The following is a 27,413-nucleotide window of genomic DNA, read 5'->3' as shown; positions in this document are numbered from 1 at the left end:
ATCAGGGAACACCTTGGTCGTCTTCCCACCAAGCCAGTTTCTGACTACTGACCATCCAAACCCTTGCCCAAGTCTCACAGGCTAGAGGGAAGTGCAAATAGATCTCACCCCGGTAGACCCCTATGATGCAGATAGTCTCATGGAACATTCAAGGATTCGGCAGTCCACAATGCTATTCTAGGTGGGGGTCCTTCAGGAGGACTTGCAGAGAGCCGTAGTGGGAGGCTCTATCGACATCATCGTTCTCAGGAGAATCATTTGTCAACTGGTTGGTATCTGCAAATAAGGGACGATTTTGCAAGGCAGGAGTCACACCTTTTGGTCACCCGCATTTGGCCCATCTGGGACCCAAGGTAGAGCATGTATCTTTGATAGTGAGCACCTTCTTCCAGCGGTCATGGATTCCAGCACGATATTTCCAGAGTGAGTGATTATCAAACTTTGGGAGGACCGGGTGGGCCTCCTCAATATTTATGCCCCTAACTCCATCGAGGTCGAGCAGACTTCCAGAGCATGATTAGGCAAGACCTCTCTCAGGCTGATTTCTGGTGTATGGGGGGAGACTTCAATATGCTGGAGACCATGGAGGATAGACTAGGTGGTAGACAAGATAGAGTCTCTGGAGTAGTGCTTGCAGCTTGGGGACAGGACCCGTGGCACCTCCCGGAGTTTGGGCATAGTCAGGGGAGTCTGAGATTCTCTATATACGATAGGCAAAGTGCACGGCCCGTTTCTACGTTGATGAGTGGGCTTGTGGACGGGGCAGTTTGGTTGGTATTTTAGCCGGCACTATCTTTTCTGACCATTCGCCTGTCATCCTCTCTCTAGAGGATCCCCTGCGACAACAGGATAGTGAACATAGCCTCTGCATACCCAAGAGCTTGATAACACATAGATTTGCAGGAGGATTGAGGAGGTATGGGAAAGCTTGGCCTTTCATGAGGGCACAACAACGACGACTTTGGATATTGGGCTCAATGAGATCAACAGCATTCTCTAGGAGGCAACTCAAAGACCAGGCTAGCAAAGTTTAGATAGTGGGAGAGGAGTCTCCGCCATAACCTAGCCTCCCTTCACCCTAGCACATGTAGCTCACCCCAGACAGCTCATGGATTGAGGCTCAGATGGCCACAACCCGCACTGAGATCAACTCCATAAAGGAGAGGAGAGTGGAGTATAGATTCCATGCCAACATGTCTTTCTAGGACTCAGGCTGGAGAAAGAGGCACATGGGACTTCTTTGAGTGGACAAGGCCTCACCACCGGAGGGATGGCATCCGGGGGCTTAGAGGATCGCATGGCACCATTGTTTCCAAACCGCCCCAGGTTCGCGCCATAGCCACTTCTTTAGTTCCTTTCCCCCCCTCACTGCAGAGCCCCATTCCTTGTTGGTAGAGGATGCGAGAGAGGTGTGGAGCACATGCATGAGGTGGTTCCACCGGGCCTCCGGAGCTTCTTGTTGACACCCTTCATTTCTGAGGAGATTGCAAAACAGGCACTCCCTAGGGGCAAGTTCCAAGGTGAGAATGGGCATGTTTCTTCATCACTGGAAGCTCATGGAGGGCGGCTTCAGCACGGCCTTCAATGAGATTACGAGTTCGAGATCTATGCCAAAGAGAATGGCGAAGGGTTTGATTCACTTGATCCCCAAAGAGGGAGGTGACAGGTTGGAGATTCGTCAGTGGAGACCTATCACCCTCTTGGCAATAGCATACAAAATCCTAGCCAAAACCATTAGTGGTCAACTGCAGCCCCACTTTTCAAATTCGATCCATGGCGCGCGCACAGTTTTCATCCAGGATAGGAGCATCCTGGATACTATCTTCGCCTTTTGGGAGGCGCCCACCACTATTGGCAGACGGCAGAAGGACTTGGCCATTCTTTCGCTCAATTTCGAGAAATGCTACAACAAGGTGGATCGGGGCTTCCTTGAGGGGACTGTGCATGATGGGTTTTCCTGCTGCTTGGATCTGAGGTGTCTCCGCCCTTGGCATCTCACAATCAGGTCCAGATCCACCAAGGCACTCGGGGCAACAAGTTTCCACTTTCTCGTTCAGTTCGCTAAGGATGTCCGCTTGCAACCTTCCTCTTTTTGTGGTGGAAGTTTTTTAGCCTCCCAGGAGAGACCGGACAACAGGACCTGAAGGTACCTATTAGATCTCAAGAGGAGCTCCTCAATGCACAATTTGTAGATGACACAACAGCCTACCTCTCCGTAGATGTGGAGAATCTCTGGAGGTTTGCAGATGCAGTTGAGATCTTTCATCAAGCTCCGGAGCTTAGATCAACTGGCACAATTCCTGCAAATTTTGGGCTAGCTCATCCCCTACCCCAGCTTGGCGCTCATCACCTCAGAGCAACAACTTGCCCCCCTCCTTCTGAGCATTCGGAAGAAGCTTCTATACTGGAGCACAACCAGGCTCTCTCACACTAGTAGAGTAACCAGATCCTCGCTACTACCATGTGGGACATCACTTCCTTGGGTAGGTAGCGATGGCAAGATGGGACGGGCCAAGGTGGCTTGGAGAGTCATCATTCAGCCTCGCCAGAGAGGTAGCTTGGGCATTATTGATCCTTCTATGCAGAGCACAACCCTTCTGAGTAAGGTGATCATCAGAGGCCTCCTCACAGGTGGTAAGGCTTGGAAGGACTTTTTCATGGCCCGTATGTCCACCCACACTCTAGTTCTTGGCGGTCCCTAGCCCCTGAGCTCAAGATGGATCTTCACACAGATGAGGACCCGCTGCCTGAGCCCAGCCTTCAAGGACCACTTTGTGGCCAGCCTCTTCAGACCCTGGGACCACATTGGTTCAGCTCTTCGCCAGGCTCCCAGCCCTCAGCGAGGAGACATTTCGTTAGCCACTGGTTTGGAACCCCTTGATTACCCTTCCTAGTGGCCACATGCTAGTCTCCCATCCTCACGTCTCATGGGAGGAATTTAGCGAGGGAATGGCCCAGACTCTTGGAGAGTGGCTCACCTTGAGGAAGCTCCCACCAGAGGCCCAGGAGCAGAGCCTTGTTGGGATCCAGGGCAAAGACATGCTCACCCTTGACATCAACTCTTCCATCCCTCTAGAGTGGCTTGCACCAGACCATGATCCACCCCCCCTCTGAGTGGGTAGGGGTTTTCAGACATGATATCTATGGTGCAAACGGAGGCACCCTCATAACTTTTTCTATTGGGCCACAAGGCAGATTGAGCCGTTTTCCCCCTCAATAGAGGACCTCAGGAGCTACACTCTACAGAGAGTGAGAATGTCATGACCACAAATGGTACGATGTCAACCCTCCCCCGACCAAGTGGCCAAAGAGATTGTGGAGATTATATTTATGGGAGGGCCGACCGCTGATGTGGCTGCAATGGGATCCAGGGGAGTGGTAGTGGCACGATCCCTTTGTCCTGGAGGATGCCCCCGACATCCCCTTCTTTGAGTACAGAGTCCGTCTAGGCAGCAAGATTCAGATGCCAGAGGTTGATAGTATGCCAGCATGGCACAACAATACATTGGCAGACTCAAGACATCCCCATGCATTGGCAGAGTCAGGACATCCCCGTGCATTTCCTCCGTGATGTTTGGAAACAACTGTGAGATAGCTTCTGGCCACACAAGATTACTCTTTCCCTTTGGTAGATAGCTCACAGAAGCTTGGTAGTGGGCACCTGGCTGGCAGTTGGAGGTTGGTCTGCCCTCTGTTCTACGTGTGGACACCCACAAGAGTCATAGTGTCATTGCCTTTGGGATTGTCCGAAGGTGCAGCAAGTCTGGTGGCGGATCCTCGTCTCTTCACCATGGCGAGATTGGGCCTCTGAGTTAGCACTAGCCCTAGGATATGAGACAGGATAGGGCCTCGTCCTTCTCCTCTCTCACGACAACCCTGTTTTCAGCAGCCCCAGAAGGGAGGAGTACCACAAGCACATGTAAGAGGTGGGAGATAATTAGTAGTATTGAGAGGTCATGTAAGGCACTAAAACACTACCCACCAAGTCCATCCAGAGCATATGGACGAACATCATACACACCCTTGGTGGCCAGTGGCAGAAGTTGTGAGGCGGCTCTGAGTGTATGCAAAAACCCCAAGAGGCTTTTCTGCAGATCTGGAGCAGTAGTCCTTTCCTCAAGGTTAGAGACAACGAGGTTACTTGGCATTACAAGCCACCTGTAAGAGGTGGGAGATAATTAGTAGTATTGAGAGGCCATGTAAGGCACTAAAACACTGCCCACCAAGTCCATCCAGAGCATATGGACGGACATCATACACACCCTCGGTGGCCAGTGGGAGAAGTTGCGAGGCGGCTTTGAGAGTATACGAAAACCCCAAGAGGCTTTTCTGCAGATCTGGAGCAGTAGTCCTTTCCTCAAGGTTAGAGACAACGAGGTTACTTGGCATTACAAGCCACCTGTTTGGCTCCCCACCCGCCCACCCCCCCCCCCCCCCCCACCCCCCGCGGCCCTCAACTCTCCCCCAACCGAATTGTATGAGATAGCCTTCCTTCAAGAGCAGCCAACCAGCGAGGAAGAGCCCCTCTCTGCCCCCATCTAATTTTCTTGTCTCCCTTAATTGAGACTGAGTCATGCAATTAGCTGTTCTGGCTGCATTTTGATAACTAATGGAAGGATCTTTTCTTTCAGGGAAAAAAAACAATATTCAGCTTTTTGTTTTCCAAAATGCAATCATGAAAGAGGAAAGATACATATACACACCTGGAAGCACAGAAAATAAAAATGGAGATTTTTTTATCTGACTTGACGTATCTCCAATCCATAACAGGAAGTCCCCTTTTGTAGTAGTGTTGAAAGTAACTATCACATAACCAGGCTCACTAGTGGTTAGTAGCTTAGGCCTCATTTTAGTTTTTTTTCCTTTTAAATCCATCACATACATTGTGAAGCTGAAATTGGTGGTTGAAGTTAAAGATGTATCAGAGTCATCTTTCAGGACAACTTTGAACATAGCTTGTTGCCCCAAGTTGAAAATATTAGTGCCATTTAGCCAGGACCCAATGCAGTTTCGCAAATAGACAACACCTGAAAAAGAGCAAGCATTTCACATTTGTTACATGGGTATTTCCAGATCTTTGCTTTTAAAGCCATGTGTGTCATGCCACCATTATTAAGTATAACATAACACCACAAGCAAAAGTCAACCAAGGAATAAGGATATAAAAAACCTTTCTATAGTGAATTCCTCCTTTCCTCAAAAACTATTTTCTCCAGAGAAAGTAGTTGGAGAAACTCCCAAAAGTAAGAAAAGCTAAGTTTTATGTCAAGTTCTAAACAGCAGAAAGATACAAGATCGCGAGAAACTCTCAATTTCTACTATCCAGTACTTTGTTTACATTTTCTCATGCTCATGTATTACCTAAGTCTCATAGCTTTGGTGATCTTTTGTAAGATGTCAATGAAATCTCTCATCGCATGAGGAGGCCCATTTCATGTGCATGCATTCAGCCAAGCATGGCTTTAGGATGTTGTACATTGCCATATGCTACTTCCCACCTGAGAGGTCAGCCTATGCACGGGATTTGATATCAATGAGATCTCTCATCTCATGAGGAGGCCCATTTCATGTGCATGCATTTAGCAAGCATGGCTTTAGGATGTTGTACATTGCTGTATGCTACTTCCCACCTCAGAGATCAGCCTATGCACGAGATTTGATACAGGTTGGACAGTCCCCATATGCCCCTTTGTAGACATTGTAGAGTTCTCCCACCAAGGGGATAACCTCTTGTTGAGTAACGTGAATGAACGGACATCCAGGTGTAGGCCATATTACTATGTATGGGAGGCATTTTTTGGACATGAGAACCATGCATGAGCTGATCATGTATAACAGGATACCCTGTTGGCCTACATCTGATAGCCTTACATGCTTTCTGTATGGGGATGGCTCCAATAAAATCGATTATTTGATGGGGTCTCTTGCTTTTATGTCACATATCTTAGATTTCACTCTCCCACCCATGGGGTTGTGTGAGTTTGGGGGGGGGTCGATGAGGAGGTAGATGCAGTCCCGAGGCAAAGGTAATAGGGCACCATGATAAATTTTACAAAAAGAAATCAAACACATGCAGTAGAGGAGAGGAGTGAGAGTATTTAGTATATCGATGTGTCATTCATGCGTCAAACCTTATCAATGCCACTTATGATCATCAGTACACACCACGGGAGTGGTGCTAAGACCACGTGGTATGGGACCACATTGGTCTTTAATGGCCCATATCTCCAGTCTTCAGCACTTGATCCTTGATCGTACATTGCCCATATCCACACTTGCATCAGAGCTCTCCTCCATCATCCACAACTCTGCTCATGCTAGCTTCCTTTATACCACCCACTCAACCACCAAACTCCCCACAGGATCACAGCTATAAAATGGGTGGTATGACAACGAATGTAGGCACACACGACTTTAGCTCCTGTCGGAAAGAGAGTATAACTAATCTTGGCACCTGAAATGCAGAAAATCTTATGTCATTTGACCCCAAGGAAGAATACGTGCATTCCTAGCCAAACCCGAACAAGAGTTGTATCAACTCTTTTTAAGCGAGGAAAAGTCGATGCATGGTGCATTTCGGAGGAGAAGAAAACCCCAACACCCATCACTGATCCTCTCCTTTGAGGGGCCTATGCACGATGTGTCACACCTGGGCTTTGTAATCATGTGGGCAAAGTTGCTAATTATATTTGGAGGGATTTGGGTCTTGTGTGGACAGCCAAAAGCTATGTTTTTTATCATATGGTATGTTTGGCCGGGCGAGTGGTTTATCATGTGCTTGTCCAGTGTGTATTGGAGCCGACCTTGTGGCAAGATTGGCATGGCCTTGTAGCGGACTCGGTTGCCCGACATGTTGGCACACTCGAAATCACTAGGGTTCTCTCTAGGGCAGTATACCCTTAGGAGTTGGCACAGGCTAGGGAGATGGCAACCTCTCTGTCCCACTCCACTACCCACTCACACAAACTTAAGAACGGAATACCAGACCATTGTAGATGGCATAGGATAGCTTGCCAATCCTGAATAAAAGCAGTCGCATATGGAGAGCTAGGAATACGACTAGTGAAACACCTAAAGACTATATCATCATAATTGATAATCCAATGCCCATATGTAATCAGAAAACCATGGTTCTAGGAGAATTGATCGATATAATCTAGAAGCAGTGAGCTGTGGTAAAGGGACTTTAGGGAATGGTCCATGATCCATTCTTTGCAAAGTCGAATGTTCAAGCCACCCTTCAATAGTGTCATCCAATAACTCACCAAATGGTTGTAACTTCTCTCTAATTAGTGTCCAAATTGGTCTACAATGCACGCCCTAATGCAATTGTTCTAGAAAAGACATTTCTCTTCCATTAGTGATGACATCTTGACACAAGTAAATCCCTTTTGTGGACAAAAAGTGTACTCAAGATTCAAGAGCCTACCACCTTCATTGACGCACAAGGCGATCCGAAGTGGATTGTAGCCATGCAAGCAAAATATGACTCCATCCTGAAAAACCACTTAGGACCTTGTAGATCATCCTCGAAGATGCAAGGTAATTGACACTAAGTGGGTTTACAAAGAAAAATACAAATCTGATGCTTCAGGAGACTTTTGTTCCTATAGCCAGGTTAACCACAATCCGTACTGCACAGGGGGGAGGCCTGTTCTCCAAATGGATGTAGAATCTGCTTTCCTCAATAGGAACCCCCAGAAGGAGGTGTACGTGGAACAGCCACGTGGGTTCTGGTTCCTCCCGATTCCTAAAGCAAAGTTTGTAGGTTACAGAAGGCACTCTACGGATTGAAACACGCCCCATGAGCATGCTATAAGATGATTGATGCTTATTTTGTGAGTATGGGTCTCTTGAGCAGCCCTTTGTATGCAAATCTTTTATGCACAGGGAAAGTATATGGTCATTGTTCTCTATGTAGATGATCTCATTTTGACAAGGGATCACTAGAAAAAGATCTCACAAACACAAAATGCTTAGTGCAGAGTTTGGGATGACAGATCTAAGGCTCATGCATTATTGTTTGGGGTTTGAGGTCTGGTAGAAGCCAAGTAACATTTTCATCTCTCAACAGAAATATGCAGGTGAGATACTCAAGGCATTCGGCATGACCAAAAGCAAGGCAGTTGGTACAACAATGGAGGTTGAGCTGAAGCAGTCCATCAAAGGCCCTTCAAACCTTGTGGATGATATCTTATCCAAGAAATTGGTTGGTATTCTTACGTTCTTGTGTGTAATACTAGATCAAACATTAGCTTTTCTATTGGTGTTAGCCATGAAGTTTCTATTCATCTACCATTAAAGTCCCAAGATATGGCCGGGTCCTAGGAAGTTGAAAGGACTCATTGCACCTCCACTACTATGGTATGATGTAGGTGAAGTGTCGTGTGAGTGCCATCCTTGTAGTAGAGAGGGTGGCACAACTCCATGGACCAAGGTACTGTTCCTCATGGAATGAAACAGCTGGCTGCGGCGGAGGACTGTAATTTATCACATCGTCCCAACCTCATAGTTCACTTGATATAGTATGTTTGGAGACATATGGACCAGTTTTGAAGTGGGTACTCTTGTAGGACATAATTTGTCTCACGTTCCCAACCTCCTAGTTCACTCACAAAAGTTTGTTTTCGAGCCTTTTAGACGAGTGTGATCATGGCGACTGTCACCACATTCTTATCTTCTCAAAAGGGTGTATTTAAGTTTCTTGACTTGTATCACCAGATTCCTTGATGGATATAAGTATGGCCTTCGTAAATGGCATGAAAAAGGACATGACATGGCATTTATCATCTCAATCTAGGTTTAAATGCACACTAAGGATATTACAAACATGTTCGGCATCATTACTCGGGCATGCAGAAATTGAATCAAAAAGTATTTAAGAGATTGAAAAGAAATAAAGCCACACTTATTGATTCCATATAATCTACTAACAAAGAATGCAAGACAAATTGATGCTAGTTCAGGACAATTTATAAAGAGAGAATTTTAGCATACCTGAGGCAAGTGTAAATGTGAATGGTGACCCATTGATTTGTATTTGGTTGATGAGTACATATAGCAAGCAATCTCCTGACATAGTGGGGAATATTGTTGCAGTCTCATAGATGCCGCTTGCATCCGGAGACACATTTATTTTGATGGTGGAATTCTTAGAAGCATCTTTGTTCGTGACGTAAGCACTAAACCCCAAAAAAGTAGCTTCTTTTGCAGACGCACTAACAATGTTATTGAAAGTATCCATTAAGAAAATCTTTAAAGCTCCGTACTCTCTCGAGTTGAATGTGTTTTTGTTATCAACCCAAGCTCCTTTACAATGTGAAGGTGCAATGGATGCTGAGAAAGTGACAAGCATACAACATTCTAATCATTAAATTTTGTATTTCAGATAATAGGTATTTTAAGTTCGAGCTCTTTTCATTACTTTCCCTTCACCCCTCTGGTGTATGTGTGCATGCATTCTTATATGTAAATGTGTACATACATGCACACATACATATATATATATATATATATATATATATAGACACCCATGCACACGCACATGTACACATACACATACGCACACATGCATGCATACATAAAAACACAAATACATGTATACATACAAATGCATGTGTGAATACATACACTTCCCTTGACAAATTTCTGTAAACGGATCAAGCTTCTATTATATAAAGAATCAAAACAACCTTTCACGTTTTTTATATCGGAAAGGAAGCTTCAGTATGAAATGTTACCTGTATTAATACTAAAGTTCAATGGGGATCCATTCAGCTCAGTGTTACCACCATATACAAAGTGAAGTGAATAATCTCCGGCAAGAGTGACTATGAAACTTATAAGTTGATTACCACTTTGTCTTCTACTAAGGATGGAGACATCCTCAAAAATTTGCCCAGCACGAGTGAAGTACATGGTGAAGTTGATGTAGCTGCTTACACTATTATTGTAGGCATCCAGAAAAAGAACTTTCGCACTTGCTTGTTGCCCTGCTTTGATATACGTTGATGCATTTAACCACAATACTTGACAATTGGATGATGAAAGGGGACCTGAATGGGTCAGAGTTAAGGGTATATGTCAAATAAGATTTTGAAAGGTCGATATGGAAACAAAAAATGTTATTTTTTCTTCTGTGGAAATAAACATACAGCCTTGGAGATCAATCACAGGTGTAGCCCTTGTAATTGGTCAAGGATTGTCCTTTTATTTGAAAGAAACATGTGAGTTTTGGGCCAGTCCAAGGATGCACGTTAATTTAGCTGGGGTTACCCGTCTCTTTAGCTGGGGTTACCTGTCTCTTTGCGTAGGCACGCTGGAGCTCCCCCTATTGCATGCCTGTGTAATCGCCCCCCAATCTATCCTTTCCACCGCCGTCGCCTTCACCATGGCCGTCGTCTTGTTTACCTCCACCTCCCTCGCCCTCGTTTCCACTTTCGCCTCTCCTCATGTGCTTCACACCCCACTTCTTCCCTGTGCAGCTCGCCTTCCTCTCTGCCACACCCAGCCCCTCCTGTGCGCCATTCCACCCTCCTCTGCTTAGCCCCCTCCACCTCTGCCCCTGCCTCTCCCTTGTGCTGCCCGCCTTCCTGTACGATGCCCCCCCCCACCTCCGCCTGTGCACCCTCTTCACACCTGTCTCCGCCCTCCTCCTCCACTCTTTCCGCCGTCCTTGCTTCCTCCTCCTCATTATGCCTCTTCAACACTCCCCTTTCCTTTCTGGCTGCACTAGCCTCCCGTTTCCTGCATTTTCTCTGTCCCCCTTTCTTCTACCTCCTTCCGCCCCTTGCTGCCGTCATCCTTATTGCCCACCATCCACCATCCACTCCCGCCCACACTTCTTTCTTCCCAACAGGTTTTTTCTGCTTACAGGCAGTTTACTTCTTTGGCGAGTGTGCCTTCTAGTCTTCATCCCAACAGGACTCCATGGCAGCCGTCATTGATTCAGCTATTTAGAGCAGAGCCTTGTTGGGAAAGCTGGTTGTGTGAGACCTCTACCCACGCAAGGAGCCTTGGAAGGCTTTTCTTCTTGCATAGCTTTCCGCCTGCACTCCTCTTGGTGGCCCCTGGATCCTTGCTGTGCGATGGATTTTCAGGGAGGCCTGTTCTTGCAGTCTCAGTTCCTCTTTCGAGGACCACTTTGCTGCCAACTTGATCAAAGGTTGGGGCCACTTCAAGCATGTCCTCTCCCAGGTGCCACCAAGTGTCAATTGCCCAAAGCCAAAGCCTTCAAGAACTCTCGCTGGCCACCTTTGGCTTTGGGAAAGACAACAATTGACACGTGGCAGAGGATTCTTCACCTATACACAACTGGGAGATAGACACCGAGTATCATCACATGCGGATTGGCATGTGACAACTAACTCTTGTTAATTATAAGTAACCTTCTATGAGTTAACGGAAAGTCATTGTCAGCCATGCCAAAGTACAAGCCAAGCCATACTGGAGAATGTCAGAGAGGCGCAATGTATGATCAATCCACATTGTACAGTGTAAGCATCATACTGAGCAACATTGAGAAGATACCATCTGTCTAAGTGTGCCCAGTACTCGAAAACAACATTATGATGAAGTGTATAACACTTCGAATGTGGCATCAGCTTTGTCCACAAATCGTATGCATCTAAAGAAGTCATTGTCTAAGTCCAATCTTTCTTTTTAGAACACATCATGTGGGAGTGGTGAGAGGTGTTATCATGAAAGTTGGGCGAATTATTGAAATCCCCTCTAATAAAGGCATTTGAAATCCATGGATATGTTCATAAAGGCGTGCCACGTCGCAGCTCTATATGCAAAAGTTTGCGATGCATAAACACTTGCAAATTCATATAGCTCTCCTACAATCATACGTTGCACAACAAGCCAACAACCATTTGGATCATTGTAAGCCAGTATAGGCTGCAACTCATGCTTAACCATTGCACCACAAGACAACAACCATTTGGATCATTGTAAGCTAGTATAGGCTGCAACTCATGCTTAAACCATTATAAGAGTAACAAAAAAAGCTTGAGTTCCCGCATAAAAAATATGATATCCAGAGAAGACCCCTTATCTTCCAACAAAACCATGTTGATTATGTTCTTATAAACAAACCACATGGGGATGCATATATATATATATATATATATATATATACATATATTTTCCGAGAAAAAGATCCTTCTATTAGTTAACTAAAAAAAAAACAACCACAAAGTGCTAAGTACAAACACAATGGGTTAGATACAACCTCGCCTCCATGTATGGGGCAAGGATCAAAGAATCAAAAGGTGGAGAAAGATGCACTTCTCCTCTGGCTGGCCGCTCTCTGAGGAGAGGGCTATCTCATACCGGGGGAAGGGGGGGAGAGTAACCACACAGGTGGTCTATAATGCCAAGTGGGATCACCACCTCTATCGGTGAGAAAAGGGCTAGGCCACCTTAGTCTCAAGAAAGCTTCCCGCTGCTACCGCATGCAGTCAGAGTCACCCTGCAACTTCCCCCACTGACCGCGGAGGGTATGGATGTTGTCGAGCCAGATGCTCTTGATGAACTCCGTTGGCGGAGTGTAGGTACCCTCGATAGCTTCATTGCATGTAGCTCTTCATATATATCCGGCTACAATGCTACTGCAAATCTCCCATCTCTGACATGGGCCCGGTCTCCATTAGTTGGTAGATGGGACTCGAACTAGTATTGCCGAAATGTGAAGGTGAGACCTGCAGGGCTAGCCCCCCACCTTTCTCCTCATAAGTGCTGACAACCTTAGTCTCTGTGGCCCAAGTGACAATCCCTCATGTAATGATACGGATCGAGGTCTTGTCCATCATGAAGATGCGGAGAATCTGTTGCCAAACCTCTTGGAGCCTTCAGGCAATCCCAAAGACAATGGTGCTGAGACTCCTGAGGGAGGCTCCACTGCGGACAAGCTGCTGGTCTATCATCAATGGCCAACCACGTGTCAACCGCCAAGTTCCTGTTTGGCGTCAACAAAGCAAAGAGGATGATCTTTTGAGGCCGAGAGCTGTCCCAAAGCCTCTTCCAAAAATTTGAGAGAAAACGCTCTAAGAGGCCCTGTAACTGCCAATGTACTACGGCTGGGGTGCCATCAACCTCCGGCATCTGAATGCTACGGCCTAGCCGCGCCGTGTATGCGAAAAAGGGGGTATCCAAAGTCTCCTCCTAATCAGCACAAGCACACCAAGTCCACTCTCCTAGGTCCCACTCGAGGCGCGTGAGGGGCCGGTTCTCCTAAATCCATAACCGCCATACTCTCTCCCTACCCACCTTGGCCGGGGGGAGGTGTATGTGCCACTCATGTGCCTGAAATCCAATCACCCTCACCCTCTATAGGGTGTAGCCATTGAAATCTTCCAAACGGGGCTTTGATCTCTCTAATCTGCTATGGGGACCAATAGAAAAGGTGAGCAAACCATAACCCTCATCCGCGCCATGGACTACCAAGAGGATATTATGTGGAGTAAACACGCCAAGCCACTGTGGGGGGGGGGGGGGTCGGGTCTGGAGTAAGAGTCAACCACTCCTAGGGAATAGTAGAGTCGATGTCGAAGGCTGAGTCTGTCTCTACCCTTAATTCTTGCCAAGCCTCTCTCTTGAGCCTCCAGGGGTAGCTGCATAGGTGCAAGCCAATCTCCAAGGGACCTGGCGGGTCCTATGCTCAACGCTCCCCATGATACATATGATCGAGCTCCCAACATATGGCCACTGGGTAAACGGATCAGAGGGTTCTAGATCAGGGGATGTCAAAGATGCTCCTTCGAGGCTACCAGAGCTAACTGCCTAAGAGCCAGCCTAAGGTGATCCCAAGCTCGGAGTAGGTTGGCTGCAAATCTGTCCTCAAAAGCTGCGCTAAATCTGCCGCGGTCCGCAGCCGCAAGCCCACTCATCCACACAAAACCTGTCAAGTCGAGAGAGGTTGGGCTGGTGCTCCTATTAGACCATGAGAAGCACAGGTTCCCAGGGATGTGCCCAACTCTGGGAGATGTCAAGGGTCTTGTCCCGAGTGCTAGAATCAACTCCTCCCATGCAGAGTACTTTGCTCCCGAGACTGTAGTCGTGTCTCCTCTGAGTTTGTCCTCTGTTGCCTCAATCATGTTAAAGTCTCCACGCATGCACCGAAAGTCAGTCTGAGAAAGGGCCTGACGGACTGTGTTCTAGAAGATGGCTTTACAACCTGCTATAGGATTCGGGGCATAAACATTGAGGAAGCCCATGTAGTCCTCTCAAATCATAATGGTAGTAGCCCACGCCAAAGGATGAATGTATGTCATCTTTGCAGGCCCACCAAGATGGCTAGCCTGCAGAAGATCTCTGAGTTGTTCGCATGCAGAGCGGCTACCAACAATCTTCCATACTAGAGTGGAGGCCTCTAGAGATGCAACAATCGTAGCGAGAAATTGAAGGTCTGCTTCAGAGAAAGATAAGCAAGTTACGATGGCCTCGATCGGGGATGACGGAGCAGCTGCCATGGAGTCCTCCCAAGGGTGAAGACCACAAGAGGCGGAGACTTGCAGAATGAAAAAAAACCCAAGAGTTGAAGACGCTGCATGATGAAGCCGGAAGGGGCGAAGAAGATGGAGGAAGACAGGGTAAACGGTGAGGCTAAGGAGAAGGAAAGTGATGAACGAAGGGGGGTGGGGAGGGCTAGGATTAGCTGGAGCGCAACGAGGGAGTGGGCAGTGATTAAGAGGGGAGCATAAATGGAAGGGGACGGTGGACGCAGGCAAGGAGAGTGGGCACTGAAGACGGGGGGGGGGGGGGGGGGGGGGGGGGGGGGGGGGGGGGGGCGAAGAGGCAAGAGAAGCGACCAGCGGGAGAGGAGCTACGGGGTGGGCCGTAGCTCAGGGAGCATAGGCGAAAATAACACAGAGTAGGGATGCTCACCTGTCAAAAGATGAAATTTGATAGGCAAAAGGCACCAAGTTTGCTTCAGCCATTGCCTATTCCCTCACAACCATGGGAAAGTATTACAATGGATTTCATTATGGACTTGCCACGGACCCAACAGGTTAACCATGCTATTTGAACAATTGTGGACAAGTTTAGCAAGCAAGCTCACTTCTTGGACAAGTTTAGTAAGCAAGTTGAGCATATCGTTAAAATATATTTGTTAAGATTTATGGTACCTCTTACAAGAAGCTAATTAGTCTAATAATACACTAAGCATATACTAATGATACATGATTAACTTAAACCTACGGTGGATGGTGCCTAAGTGCACTCATAATGATAAGTATATGCATTAGACTCGAGCACAATTAGGCTACAAGATTAAGACTAGACTTGTACTCATAAAGAGGCTGGAGATGTGTGCAAGTGCTTCATACTTCCATTCCCTGAAAATGACCCCTTTTATATAGGTAGAGTACATCTTTGCTTGGTCCATGTATGTGCAATATTCCACTTTTGTCATATGGCTTCATCCTCACCTACTCATGCCCTCCCTCTACACGTGCTCTATGGCACCACACTTCTCAACACCCCTCTTTGGTGCCATATCTATAGGCTACTCAAGGTGGTTAGATGTGAGTTACAACAATCATTACCTCCCATGGGTACTCATGAGTGTATACATTAGACTCGAGCACAATTTGGTTACAAGATTAAGACTTGTACTCATAAAGAGGCTTGTGATGTGTGTAAGTGCTTCATACTTCCATTGCTTGAAAATGACCCCTTTTATATGGGTAGAGTACATCTTTGGTTGGTCCATGCATGTGGGATATTCCACTTTTGCTATATGGCTTCATCCTCATCTACTCACTCCTTGCCTCTACATGCGCTCTATGGCACTACACTTCTCAACAATATCTTGCACAAGTGTTCAAGTATCATGGGATGCCAAAGTTCATTTTGGGAGATAGAGATCCCAGGACTACAAGTCTCTTTTGGCAGGCCTTATTTGATAATATGGGCACCAAATTGGACTTCTCATCAGCTTATAACCCTCAAACGGATGGGCAAAGTGAGGCTGTAAATTCAGCCATCTTGGATCTTTTGAAATGTTATGTGGCGGATCGGAAGTCTTCTTGGGAGAAGTACTTATCGCTTGTGGAATTTGCATACAACAACACGGTGCATGCATCTACGGGAAAGGCCCCGTTTGAGATTGTTTATGGTAAAGTGGTTTTACCACCCATCCTTCGCACAAAGAATGAGATATTTGTAGTTGATATTGCTTTTGCTGAGGTGCAGACAGCCATTGTAAGGTCAAAGACAAGCATAAAAAGACTGCCGACAACCATAAAAGACAATTTGATGTCAAAGAGAATGATTGAGTATTGCTGAAATTTGAGAAAGCAAGACTTGCAAAGAGGCCTGGGAAAGAGGGTGCATACCCTAAGCTTGCAACTAGGTACTATGGGCCTTTTCGAGTGATCAAGAAGATCAATGAAGTGGCTTTCAGGTTGACATTGCCTAGTCATTGGCACATACACAATGCTTTTCATGTGAGTCTCCTTCACAAGTATGTAGGGCTGGAGCCCACCAGTGAACCGGTCATTGAGGATCCACCAAAAGTGGATGACCTTGAGGAGATCTTACAGCCAGAGTAGATTGTGTATCACAAGGAACGCAAGCGTGCTACAGGCAAAGTTGCCAGGCGTTACCTTGTGAAGTTTTAAAACTATCTTCCCATTGATGCTAAATGGATAGATGAAGAGTTCTTTACAGATTACCTCCATTTCCTTCGCACTTATTTGGATGCTTTTTAGTTGCGGACAACTGTTTAGAAGCTAGGAGGGATGTCACCATTTGGCCACCCAATTGGTCCACCCGTGTTTTCTGATTATGTATGTACATTGGACTAACGTCCATGGTAGTTGCATATTCCGGGGATTGATGCCACTCATGTGATAATGTGGACTTGGCTCTCCGCTCGAACTTGTGCCTGTGTGTACATGCCCAGAAATGCCTGGAGGATTGGTGTTCCATTGGGTCTGGTATCTCATGTACTTCCCTAGAGCACGTCTATTTTGGTATAAATTCATGAATAAGGATTGTCCATACCAATACTGCATTGCATCGCATCTTTATGTGATTGCTTGCTTGCAATTAAAATTGCATATTGTTTTCATGCTTGCCTGACCAATGTGTAGTTTCGGATAAGGGGACGCCCGCCTGTGAACCGTAGGTGTAACTGTCTGCCGACATGGTTATGTGGCATGTCATAGGTGGTAAGTATTGGTCATAAACCTAGCTTTAAGAATTAGCACTAATTCATAAGTGAGTGTGTACACACTTCATTAAGTTTTTAGTGGCCAAAACTCACTTATAAGTTATGACCAGCCTTATGTTCGTACACACTGGTGTCCTGAGGTAGACAAAACCCATTTCCTACCGCCCAAACCTTATCTCCTTTGTACAAAGGGAGCAACCAGCCATGTGTCCCTTCTAGCTTGCACCACAAGCCACTTGTCCTCTCTACTAGACACCTAGAGTGGACAACCCCCTATCCTCTCTCTAGAAGTAGGCGCCCCCTTCATGAGGCCTCTTTGGCTGTATTTTCTGCACTTTCTCCTTCCCAACTCCATATCCAAGCTTGGTAGTGTGTTTTCAAAGCTTCCAAGAGTGTTTCCAGGTGGTGCTTACTCTCCCACACACTCCCAATGACTGAAATTCAGCAAAAAAGCTCTTATTTTTGCTGTAATTTCTGGTCTTTTTGCTGAAAACCCTAATTTTAGTCTTCCTTTCTCAAGTTGAACCATAGGGGAAGCTTTCCCAAGGTTCCCTTCATCCTCTTTAAGACTTTTGTCACGAAGGATTACGACAAATCGAAGATTTCAACACTCCAAACGCTTTCATCATGAACACTTCGTTGTCATCAACTCTACTTGCAATTTGGTAAGCTTTGATGCTTGAATATGGAAGCAAGTAGGAGGGAGGAACCGGACTCCATGTTCACATACCCTGTGCAGTGTTCTCTTGTCCTACATGCTCTTGTAGATTGTTGCTACCATATGTTAGTGGAACAATAGAGAGCAGATGGTAGAGAACATGGGCACGTAAAAGGGTAGTGTGAGTTGCAAGTCTACACCATCAACTACACTGTTTGCAATACTGTTTTCATGTGCATTGGTATGAAAATCTGGTCAGAAATCCCCATGACATTATGTACATGATTCTCCCAAGATCAATATACTTTATTTGAGGGAGGGGCCGGCTGTTCCGGCTCACTGTGCATCTCTTGTCAATTCAGCAAATTAGTTATTGTATTGAGCATAATGTCCACTAAATCTTGGTGTATTTAAGTGTATTGATTAGCATTGTGTTCTACCAAGTCACATGCAGCCTGGAGGTGTTGCTTTTTGTGTTCATGCATACTTCTGTCGCAGTACCTCTTCCCCCTTCTTACAAGTACCTCCATTGTGATCCATGGAGTCTGGAGTATGCATACTCTTGCGCTCAGACAAAGTGGCATCACATGGAGGAAAGAATCCGCACCCACTTGGCGTGCCTTCGACCTAGGATGGATTGTGATTATTTCCTGTCTAAACCCTCGCCCAAGACTCTTCGAGTGGAGGGCAGTTCTGCTAGTTCCGCTTCGCACAGATATTGATAAGCAGAGTCTCATGGAACATATAGGGTTTAGGGGGGCCTCAATTCAAAGACGAGGCATCCTCAGAGGAGAGCCACAGTTGGGAGACCTATTAACATTCTTTTCCTCCAAGAGCATCACCTTCTGAGGGGCGCACCCACTGATGTGGGAAGATTTTACCAAGCAGGAGTCACACTTTTTTGTCTACATCCTTCGGCTCTTCAGGGACGCAGAGAGGAGTTTGAATTTTTGTCAGTGTGAGCAGCTTTTGCTCGCAAGCTCAGGAGTCATAGTCGTGGAGCGAGCACAGTGGGTTACCATTTTGATTGGAGAGGATAGCGTTGGCTTTCTCAATGTTTATGCCTCGAATGCCGCTGCAGGTAGAGCCCTCTTTTGGTGCACAGTTTGGCAGGCCCTTCCCTAGGCTGATTTTTGCTCCATGGGTAGTTACTTCAACATGATAGAGGTAGCTTGGAGAAGGCACGTCCACAGTCTCAGGAGTAGAGTACTCTGTCTGGGAGGAGTTGATACTAGAACTTAGAAGTCTCAGGACCTTGGCATCTTCTAGAGTTTGGGCACACAACCCAGGGAGCACCGGCCCAGCCTCTCTAGACTTGACAGGTTTTATGTCTTTGAATGGGCTTGCAACCGTGGGGGCATGATCGGTATCTTCGCAAGCACTACCTTTTCAAATCACGCCTCGGTTATTCTATCCCTAGAGGACCTCTGTAGGCATGACAGGCATCTGAGATCTAGGATTCCGAATAGCCTCATTCAGGATCCTGAGGGTTGCAACACGATAGAGCAAATATGGGCGGGATTGGACTTTATCTCAAGCTCTGCTATGTGCACATTGGATGTGGGCTGGATGTGGGCCTAGGGAAGATCAGCGATTTCTTGTAGGAGGCAGCCTAGAGCAGATTGAAGGGATTTTGGGAGCAGGAGATAAGGTTGAGGAGGGGTCTGGCTTCTTTACAGCGGCTTCAGGAGAGTTCCCCTAATAACCCGTGGATTGAGAGTCAGCTTGCTGCCACCCGCACGATGCTTAGATCCATTAAGGAAAGGAGGGTGGAGTACAGGTACCATGCCAGAGCCTCATTCTGGACTCAAGCCGGTGATAGAGTCACAGGGATGTCTTTGAAATAGCCAGCCCCCACAGGAGGAGAGATGGTATTCGCGGGTTGCGCGGCCACGATGGAGCTATTGTTTCTGATCCCCCCCATGTGAGAGCCATTGTCCCACTGTTTTCTTCTGATCTCTTTTCACTAGTGTCCCATTATACCCACAGGTGATAGACACACGTGAGAGGATGTTGTGGCACACAAGAGAGGTGGTTTCCCCAGCAAAGACTTCTGCCCTTTCTCCCTGACTTGATTCATGACACTCAGACTAGCTTTGTTTAGGATTGGAGCATCCTGGACAACATCTTCACCTTTTGGGAGGCGACAGCATCGGCCAGAATGGGGCAACAAGACCTCCTAGTGCTACTAATAAATTTTTAGAAAGCTTATTATAGAGTGGATTGGAGCTTTCCGGAGGGCATGATGAGCCGGATTGGATTCCTCGTGGAGTGGATTCGTGGGGTTTCAAGACTTTACTCGGCCTCCCACAACTAGGTTCTCATTCAAGAAGCCAGTGGCAATAGTTTTTCCCTTTCCCGTTCGGTACAACAGACTCGGCCTTGCATAGCCGGGTTCTCATTCAAGAAGCCAATGTGACAAATTTTCCCTTTCCTGCTCAGTACGACAAGGCTGTCCTCTAGCACCTTACCTCTTCTTATTCGTCACCGAGGCCATAAGTAGTTTTCTTTTAGCCCATAAGAGTTGCGTCTCCCCCTCCGCCCTCAGGAGGAGCTAATTGACTCAAAGTTTGCAGATGACACAACAGCATACCTTTCAGAGAATCTCCAAAGATTCGCGGATGCAATCGAAATCTTTGTCCTACATCCGGAGCACTAATCAACTAGCACAAGTCGTGTGGTTTTTGAGTAGGCTCTGCACTCGCCTCGACTTGGCGCCCAGTTGAGGCTTTCCAATGGATCTTGAGGGACACTCTAGTTCGCTATCTTGGATGCCACGTGGACATTGATATTTCTCCTGAGCTATAGCTCACTCATCTTCTTCTGAGTATTCAAAAGAAGCTTTTATACTGGAGTTCTATGAGACTCTCCCTTGCAGGTAGCATGGTGGTGACGAGCCACATTCTTCTTGCCACTATGTGGTACATCACTTTGTGTTGGGCCTTTTCTCAAGCTTGCATTGGCCAGGTACATCGGTTGATCTAGAACTTCTTATGGGCCTATAGTGATGGGAGGCCCGCCAGGGCCAAGGTGGCATGCAGAGTGATCATTCAGCCACGACGTAGAGCTGTGTCTACGGGGCAAGCTAATTTTTCGAGGACTCCTTCCTAGTGGTGAGCCTTGGAAGGACCTCCTCTTGGCCCAGATTTCAGCTCGCACCCCGAGCCTTGGGGGCCCTTGGCCGGAGAGTACCAGATGGATCTTCACAAAGATGCGGGCCCACGGTTTTAGTCCAGCTTTTGAGGACAATTTTGCAGCCAGTTTACTGTAAGCTTGGGATCACCTTAGGCTGCCCCTTAGGTAGATAGCCTCAGAGGAAGGCTTCGACAGCCATTGGTCTGGAACCCCTGATCCGTTTACCAAGTGGCCACATGTTGGGGACCCAACCTCATGTATCATGGGGAGCATTGAGCAAAGGACCTGCTAGGTCCCTTGGAGACTGGATCGCACATAGACAATTACGCCCGCAGGTGCAGAAGAGAGACCTGATAGGGATCCGGGGTAGAGACAAACTCAGCATCGACATCGACTCAGTTATTCCTCATGAGTGGCTAACTCCTATCCCATACCCGACTCCCCGGTGTGGCTAGGCGTGTTTACCAAGCATGATATTCTTGTGGGGTGGCAGTCCATGGAGCGGATGAGGGTAGTGGTTTGCTCACGTTTTCTATTGGATCTCATGGCACATATACCCTCCGCGGCTAGCTGAGTCTATCAAGAGGATTTCACTCGATATCATACATACCCTCCGCGGCCAGTGGGGGAAGTTGCAGGGTGGATCTAACCACATGCGGAAGTGGCGGGAAGTTTTCTTGAGGCTCTGGTGGCCTAGCCCTTTTCTCACTGATAGAGATGGTGACCCCACTTGGTACTACAGACCACCTGTGTGGTTGTTCCCCCCCTGTATGAGATAGTCTTCTCCTCATAGAGCAGCTAGCCGGAGAAGAAGCGTCTCTTTCCCCTCCTTTGATTACTTGATTCCTTCCTTGTACATGAGGCGAGTTTGTATCTAGCCATGCAACTTCTCCCATTGACCACGGAAGGTATGTATAATATCGAGCCAAATGAACCTAATAGACTCTGCTAGCCGAGTGTGGATATACTCTTAATGGCTTCGCTACATCTAGCTCGCCATATGTACATCTAGCTTCGTTGTATCTAGCTCGCCATATGTGCCAGGCTGCAATACTACTGCGAATTTCCCATCTGTGGCATGAGCTTGGACACCAGTGATCTGTCTGTGGGGCTGTGATTGCTACTACTACCGAAATGCGGTGGTGAGAGACCTGAAGAGCAAGCCCTCCCCTATCCTCCTCGTATGCCCTACCACCGCAGCCTCTCTAGCCCAAGAGAGAGTGCCCCATGTAATGATCTAGGTCGAGGCGCTATCCATAGTGAAGATGTGGAGAACCCGCCGCTAAACCTGCTAAGCCCGCGGGCAATCCCAAAGACAATGTCACTAAGACTCTTGCGGGTGGCTGCACCTCAAGCAAGCTCCTAGCCGATCTCCACCGCCAAGCTCCTATGTGCTATTAGCCAAAGAAAAAGGGTGATCTTTCTAGGCCGAAAACTGTCCCAAAGACTCTTCCAAAAATCATGATAATGCAAGATATATAGGAAGAATATACGCTCTTATAACAATGCCTTAGCATTCGTTTCACTGGGTGCTCACTTGGATAATCAGTTCACTTGAGAGAGAGGTGTATTTAATTTTTGAATCCATGGTACTACCTATCATCATGTTGGTTATGTAATACCTTGAAAGACGAGACACAGCTCCTCAATTTACCCAATTATATGTGTATGATACAGAGCATGAATTGGAGAATAAACTTCATGGGATGCCTTCTTTAAGTCATAACGTGCTTGAAAGGTTACAAACAATGATGTATGAACACAATCCGTATACTTGTGCATTTGGTACAATGAGAGAAATGTTACAGCCCAGTGCACATGTAGATTTGAGAACGGTCATCACTGAAGCTCGATCAACCTCAAAACAATGCTTAGTTCTTATGGGTAGTAAGGTAGCTGTTATTATGCGGAGTCAAGGAGATGTTTTTTATGTAGGTCATAGAGGTATTCAAATAATGTCTCACACAGGTACTATAAAAAGAATATCTAATTTGCATCGTTCATATATGCCTTTATTATATGTTCTTCTGTTTTCTTCAGGAGAGGATGGTTAGCATGTTGGAATTCCACTCCATGGTAGGAATAGACAAAGTTCAAATGAGGAGACAAAGACTCTTAACTTAACAGCAATATTATACATCTAAATTACAAATAAGAGAAGATACAAATGTCTGCCTTCTATACAATGGTCGACTTTTGCAACAATACATTGTTGATGCATATAGGAGCATAGAAGAATCAAGATTAGTATAGATATGTAATAACCAAGAAGTATTACGTGCTAAAGTACATCAAGGGCTTGTAGATATAGTTAATATAAGCGATGGAGTCAATAGAGTCTCCAGGGACATTGTTGGACGTAGGACAGCAGTCCTACCATCTACATATACTGAGGCGCCTCGATATATGCATCAATTGTATCAGGATTCAATGACAATTGTTAGAAAGATGGGTAAACCTACCCTCTTTATTACCTTTATTTGCAATCTTAAGTGGGATGAAATAAACAATGCTTTATTACCGGGTCAGAGTGCCCAAGATCGATCTGACTTGACGGCACGGATCTTCTATGAGAAGCATAAGGATATGATGCACTTATTGGTTTAAAAAACATTATTTGGAAGGGTAGTGGGATTTTTTTCTGTTATTGAATTTCAAAAAAGAGACTTGCCACATACAATTATATTATTGATATTGGAAAGTGGATATAAACCTACTAAGATTGCTCACTACGATAAGTTAGTATGTGCTACACTTCCAAATAAGGCGATGTTTCCTAAGTTGCACAACATAAACATTCATTGTAATGTCTATAGACCATGTGGGAAACTAAATATGTGCTCTTCTTGCATGGTTAATGGGAGTTAAAAAACATCGTTATTCTTGAAAGTTTACTGAGACTACTATCGTTGATGACAATGGGTATCCAACTTACATGCGACGAGACGATGATAGTTTTATCATAGGGTGGATAGTCAATGGGTTGTTCCAGAGGTGTTGAAGCTTGCAAGGTTGATCATTTGAGATGAGGCTCCAATGATGCATCGATATGTATATGAAGAATTGGATAGGACATTAAAAGACATTTTGCAAAGTGATATAGTATTTGGTGGGAAAAGTATGTTGTTTGGTGGTGACTTTAGGCAAATCTAACCAAGGCAAAGGGATCACGTGAAGATATTGTTCATGCAACGTTATGCCGATCGTATATTTTGAGATATGTGAATGTTTTAAAGCTCATCCAAAACATGCGGATCATTCAGAGTCCTTATGATTGTATAGAACTAAAATTTGTCAAATGGACTTTACAAATTGGAGATGGCTCTATAGACCATCTAAACAATTAAGGTAGTGGTAATTCCACCACGAATGTTGATCCATGGGAACTCTCTTATGAGTTTGGTAGAGTAGGTGTACCATAGTTATTACGAGGTACGCCTCTAGCAGTTCAAGACGTTCGATGCGTACGAGGCGTCCACAAAATTTTATTTTATTTTATTTTTTCTGGTTTGAGTCTTTAGACGGGGGCTTTAAGGACCCAAGGCAGCCCCTCTCACACACACTCTCTCTCCAGCCATATACTGTTGTACTCACTGTCACTCACTTTTGTACTCCCCCATACTCATGTATTCATGTATCCATGTACTCATGTACTCCATTTTGACTAGTAGCATTAGCTTCCCCCCTACTGATGTATTGTGGGGCTATCTCTTTTCTTTTCCAGACAGTGTATCAGATGTCACATGGTTGTAACTTTGATCTCATAGGTCACTTTGGCCTTTTGAAGACATTAATATAACATTTCATTTCATTTCTCCCTCTCTCATACATTCTCTCCCTCCCTCCTCAAGCCTTTCTCAAGACCCAAAGTTCAAAGTTGAAACACACTAGGATGATGATATTTTTTATACCCACTTTTCGAGCTATCTCTATACTCTACCGATTCATTTCAGTTCATTTTATTTTAATTTGTACACTTGAATCTTGATTATGTATCTAGATGATGAGGATGTACTATTTTGGTCTCATGGGTCATTTTGGCCTTCTGCAGACGTTTAATACAGCTTTCTTTCTTTCGCACACTTTTCGTCTCTCTCTCATACACACCCTATCTTCCTCCCTCAAGGCTCATACATACACACTCTAGTCTCTCTGAAAGAATAGCCCAAAAAATAGCACAAAATCACCTCAACTTTCACTATATATATATATATATATATATATATATATATATATAAAACAGACGCTTGTAACACGTCTCTAACGTCTCTAAAAAATACAAGTCTTTCAAGGTACATACCATACCCGCCTCGTACCAAACGCCTCTAACAACCATGGGGTGTACAAACATCTTCAAAGAGTGAAAGATTATGCATGCTTCTTCAATGATCGTGCTATTCTTGCACCACGAAATCAAGAGGTCGATGAGATCAATGAACTAGCCTTAAGTGCATTACTTGATCTTGAAAGAGAATACCTCACTGCAGATTCGGTTGTTTCTTTTGCATAAGACAGAATATTATATGCAATTGAGTACTTGAATAGTTTGAACTTAGATAGTGGTTATCCTCCTCACCGCTTGCTATTAAAGATTAATGCTCCTATCATGTTGTTGTGCAATTTGGATGCTCAACGAGGACTTTGTAATGATACCAGACTGATATGCAAGCAATTGCATTTAAAGATAATAGAAGCAAAAATTATTACAGATACAAACATTGGAGACAAGGTCTTTATTCCTAGGATAACATTTAAAGATAATAGAAGCAAAAATTATTACAAATACAAACATTGGAGACAGAGTCTTTATTCCTAGGATAACATTTAAAGATAATAGAAGCAAAAATTATTATAGATACAAACATTGGAGACAGGGTCTTTATTCCTAGGATAACATTTATATTATCTATACTTCAATTCTCTTTTGACATGAGGAGTGAGACTAGCTTGGGATATGTCAATAAATAAGTTCCAAGCATAAACGTAAACATTGAGTACATGGGACCTTTATTTGACTACACAAGTATTCACACATGGACAATTGTATGTTGCTATGTCACATGTTAGATCATCAGATGCAGTGAAAGTGTGTGTAAAGGATACTGTGAACCATAAAAGAAGCATTGAAGGTACGAACAAAGTCTACACAGCCAATGTTGTCTTCATAGAGGTATTACAAATGGCATGCAAAAGAATGTAAATGTAATCCATACCTAGAAGATAGAGAACGAGCTATTGATACAGCAGCCTACAAATGCCCAGAGACTAGATTCGTAGATATCTTTGTATCAATCAAGTAAGCATTTGGAAGAAGAATGCTTGCAACAAAGATGTGACATATGCAATCTATATTGTCTTTCAGAAAGTGTGCATGCTTTCAAGTTGATTGATGTCTCTTTTAGAATGACCATTATTTAATTGTGATGCGAAGATATGAAGTTAAATAGAAGTTGGATAGCAAAATTCCTTCAATTTATCTCCCACAGTAGCGTTACCATTGTCGTATTTGATATCACGGGTAATATTGCTTAGGATGCATGTGACAAGGAGATCATTTTCATTTATTTATGGCGATGGACAAGATATTAAAGGTTTTTTTTTTCCAGAAAGAGACTTCTATTAAGTATGAGAAAAACATACAACAATCACGGCTATAAGCCGGAAGAGAATAGAATCACCCCAATATGTAAGGTGATTTCAACCACTGAGGAGCATCATGATGCCATGTAAGACCTGTGGTACTAGAGGAAAAGAAGATGCCATGGTCCCATTCCCGCATAAATATCACACGCTTCACCTGCGCAGAACGAGAGGGCGCCTAAATGCCAGCCCAAGTAGCCATAAGAGTGTGGATGATATCACCCCATATAGTACTAATGCACTGAAACCAAAAAATCTAGACACCCTCAATAGCCTCCGTGCATCTAGCTCTCCAATTCTACCATGTTGTAATACTGGCAATAATCTCCCAACTGGTGTCAATCCTCTGTCTAGGGGGTGTATAATGAGAGTGAGGAACATCCTGCTAAACCATGCTGGGCAATACCTCTACGAATGAAAAAAACAGAATTTGTACCACTGCCCTCATAAAAAAGTTGCGGACCGGACTCGGAGAGCCAAGCAACTGCCCCCCAAGTCACATGCATGGCTCGGCCACTCAATTTGCCCATAAGTTGAGCTACAGGACCCCAAATCTGTTGTGCAATGCTGCACCCCCATAGACAATGTTGTACGGACTCAGAATCTGCCGCACATCTAGGACAGAAAGGTGCTACACGGAAAACTGATCTCCACTGATTGGTGGGGAGACCACCATGTAAGAATAACCAAAAGAAATGAGAGATCTGGCTCCTTCTGTATGAGTGCCAAAGTCTATGCCAATATCTGCGCTGTATCTTTGGAGAAATATCATAGCTCTCCCAATGAGGCCTGAGAGTA

At 45.3% G+C, this 27,413-nt stretch overlaps 1 protein-coding gene across 4 annotated transcripts in view; it reads right to left on the bottom strand.

The window, feature by feature from the left end:
* LOC147642518 (uncharacterized) overlaps positions 1-27,413 on the bottom strand; it is a 206,749-nt gene that overhangs the window by 15,214 nt on the left and 164,122 nt on the right. For all 4 annotated transcript variants that reach the window (XM_086807209.1, XM_086807200.1, XM_086807192.1 and 1 more), the window contains 3 exons: positions 9,741-10,055; positions 8,998-9,336; positions 4,704-5,027 (listed from right to left, as the gene is read on the bottom strand). In XM_086807209.1, the coding sequence (XP_086663335.1) occupies positions 4,704-5,027; positions 8,998-9,336; positions 9,741-10,055 (978 nt within the window). The remainder of the gene's footprint in view (positions 1-4,703; positions 5,028-8,997; positions 9,337-9,740; positions 10,056-27,413) is intronic.

Source organism: Cibotium barometz, chromosome 1, assembly GCF_041138505.1.
Source record: "Cibotium barometz isolate CiBa-2024 chromosome 1, ASM4113850v1, whole genome shotgun sequence".
Lineage (NCBI taxonomy): Eukaryota > Viridiplantae > Streptophyta > Polypodiopsida > Cyatheales > Cibotiaceae > Cibotium > Cibotium barometz.
This window is presented reverse-complemented; position numbering and strand designations above follow the sequence as displayed.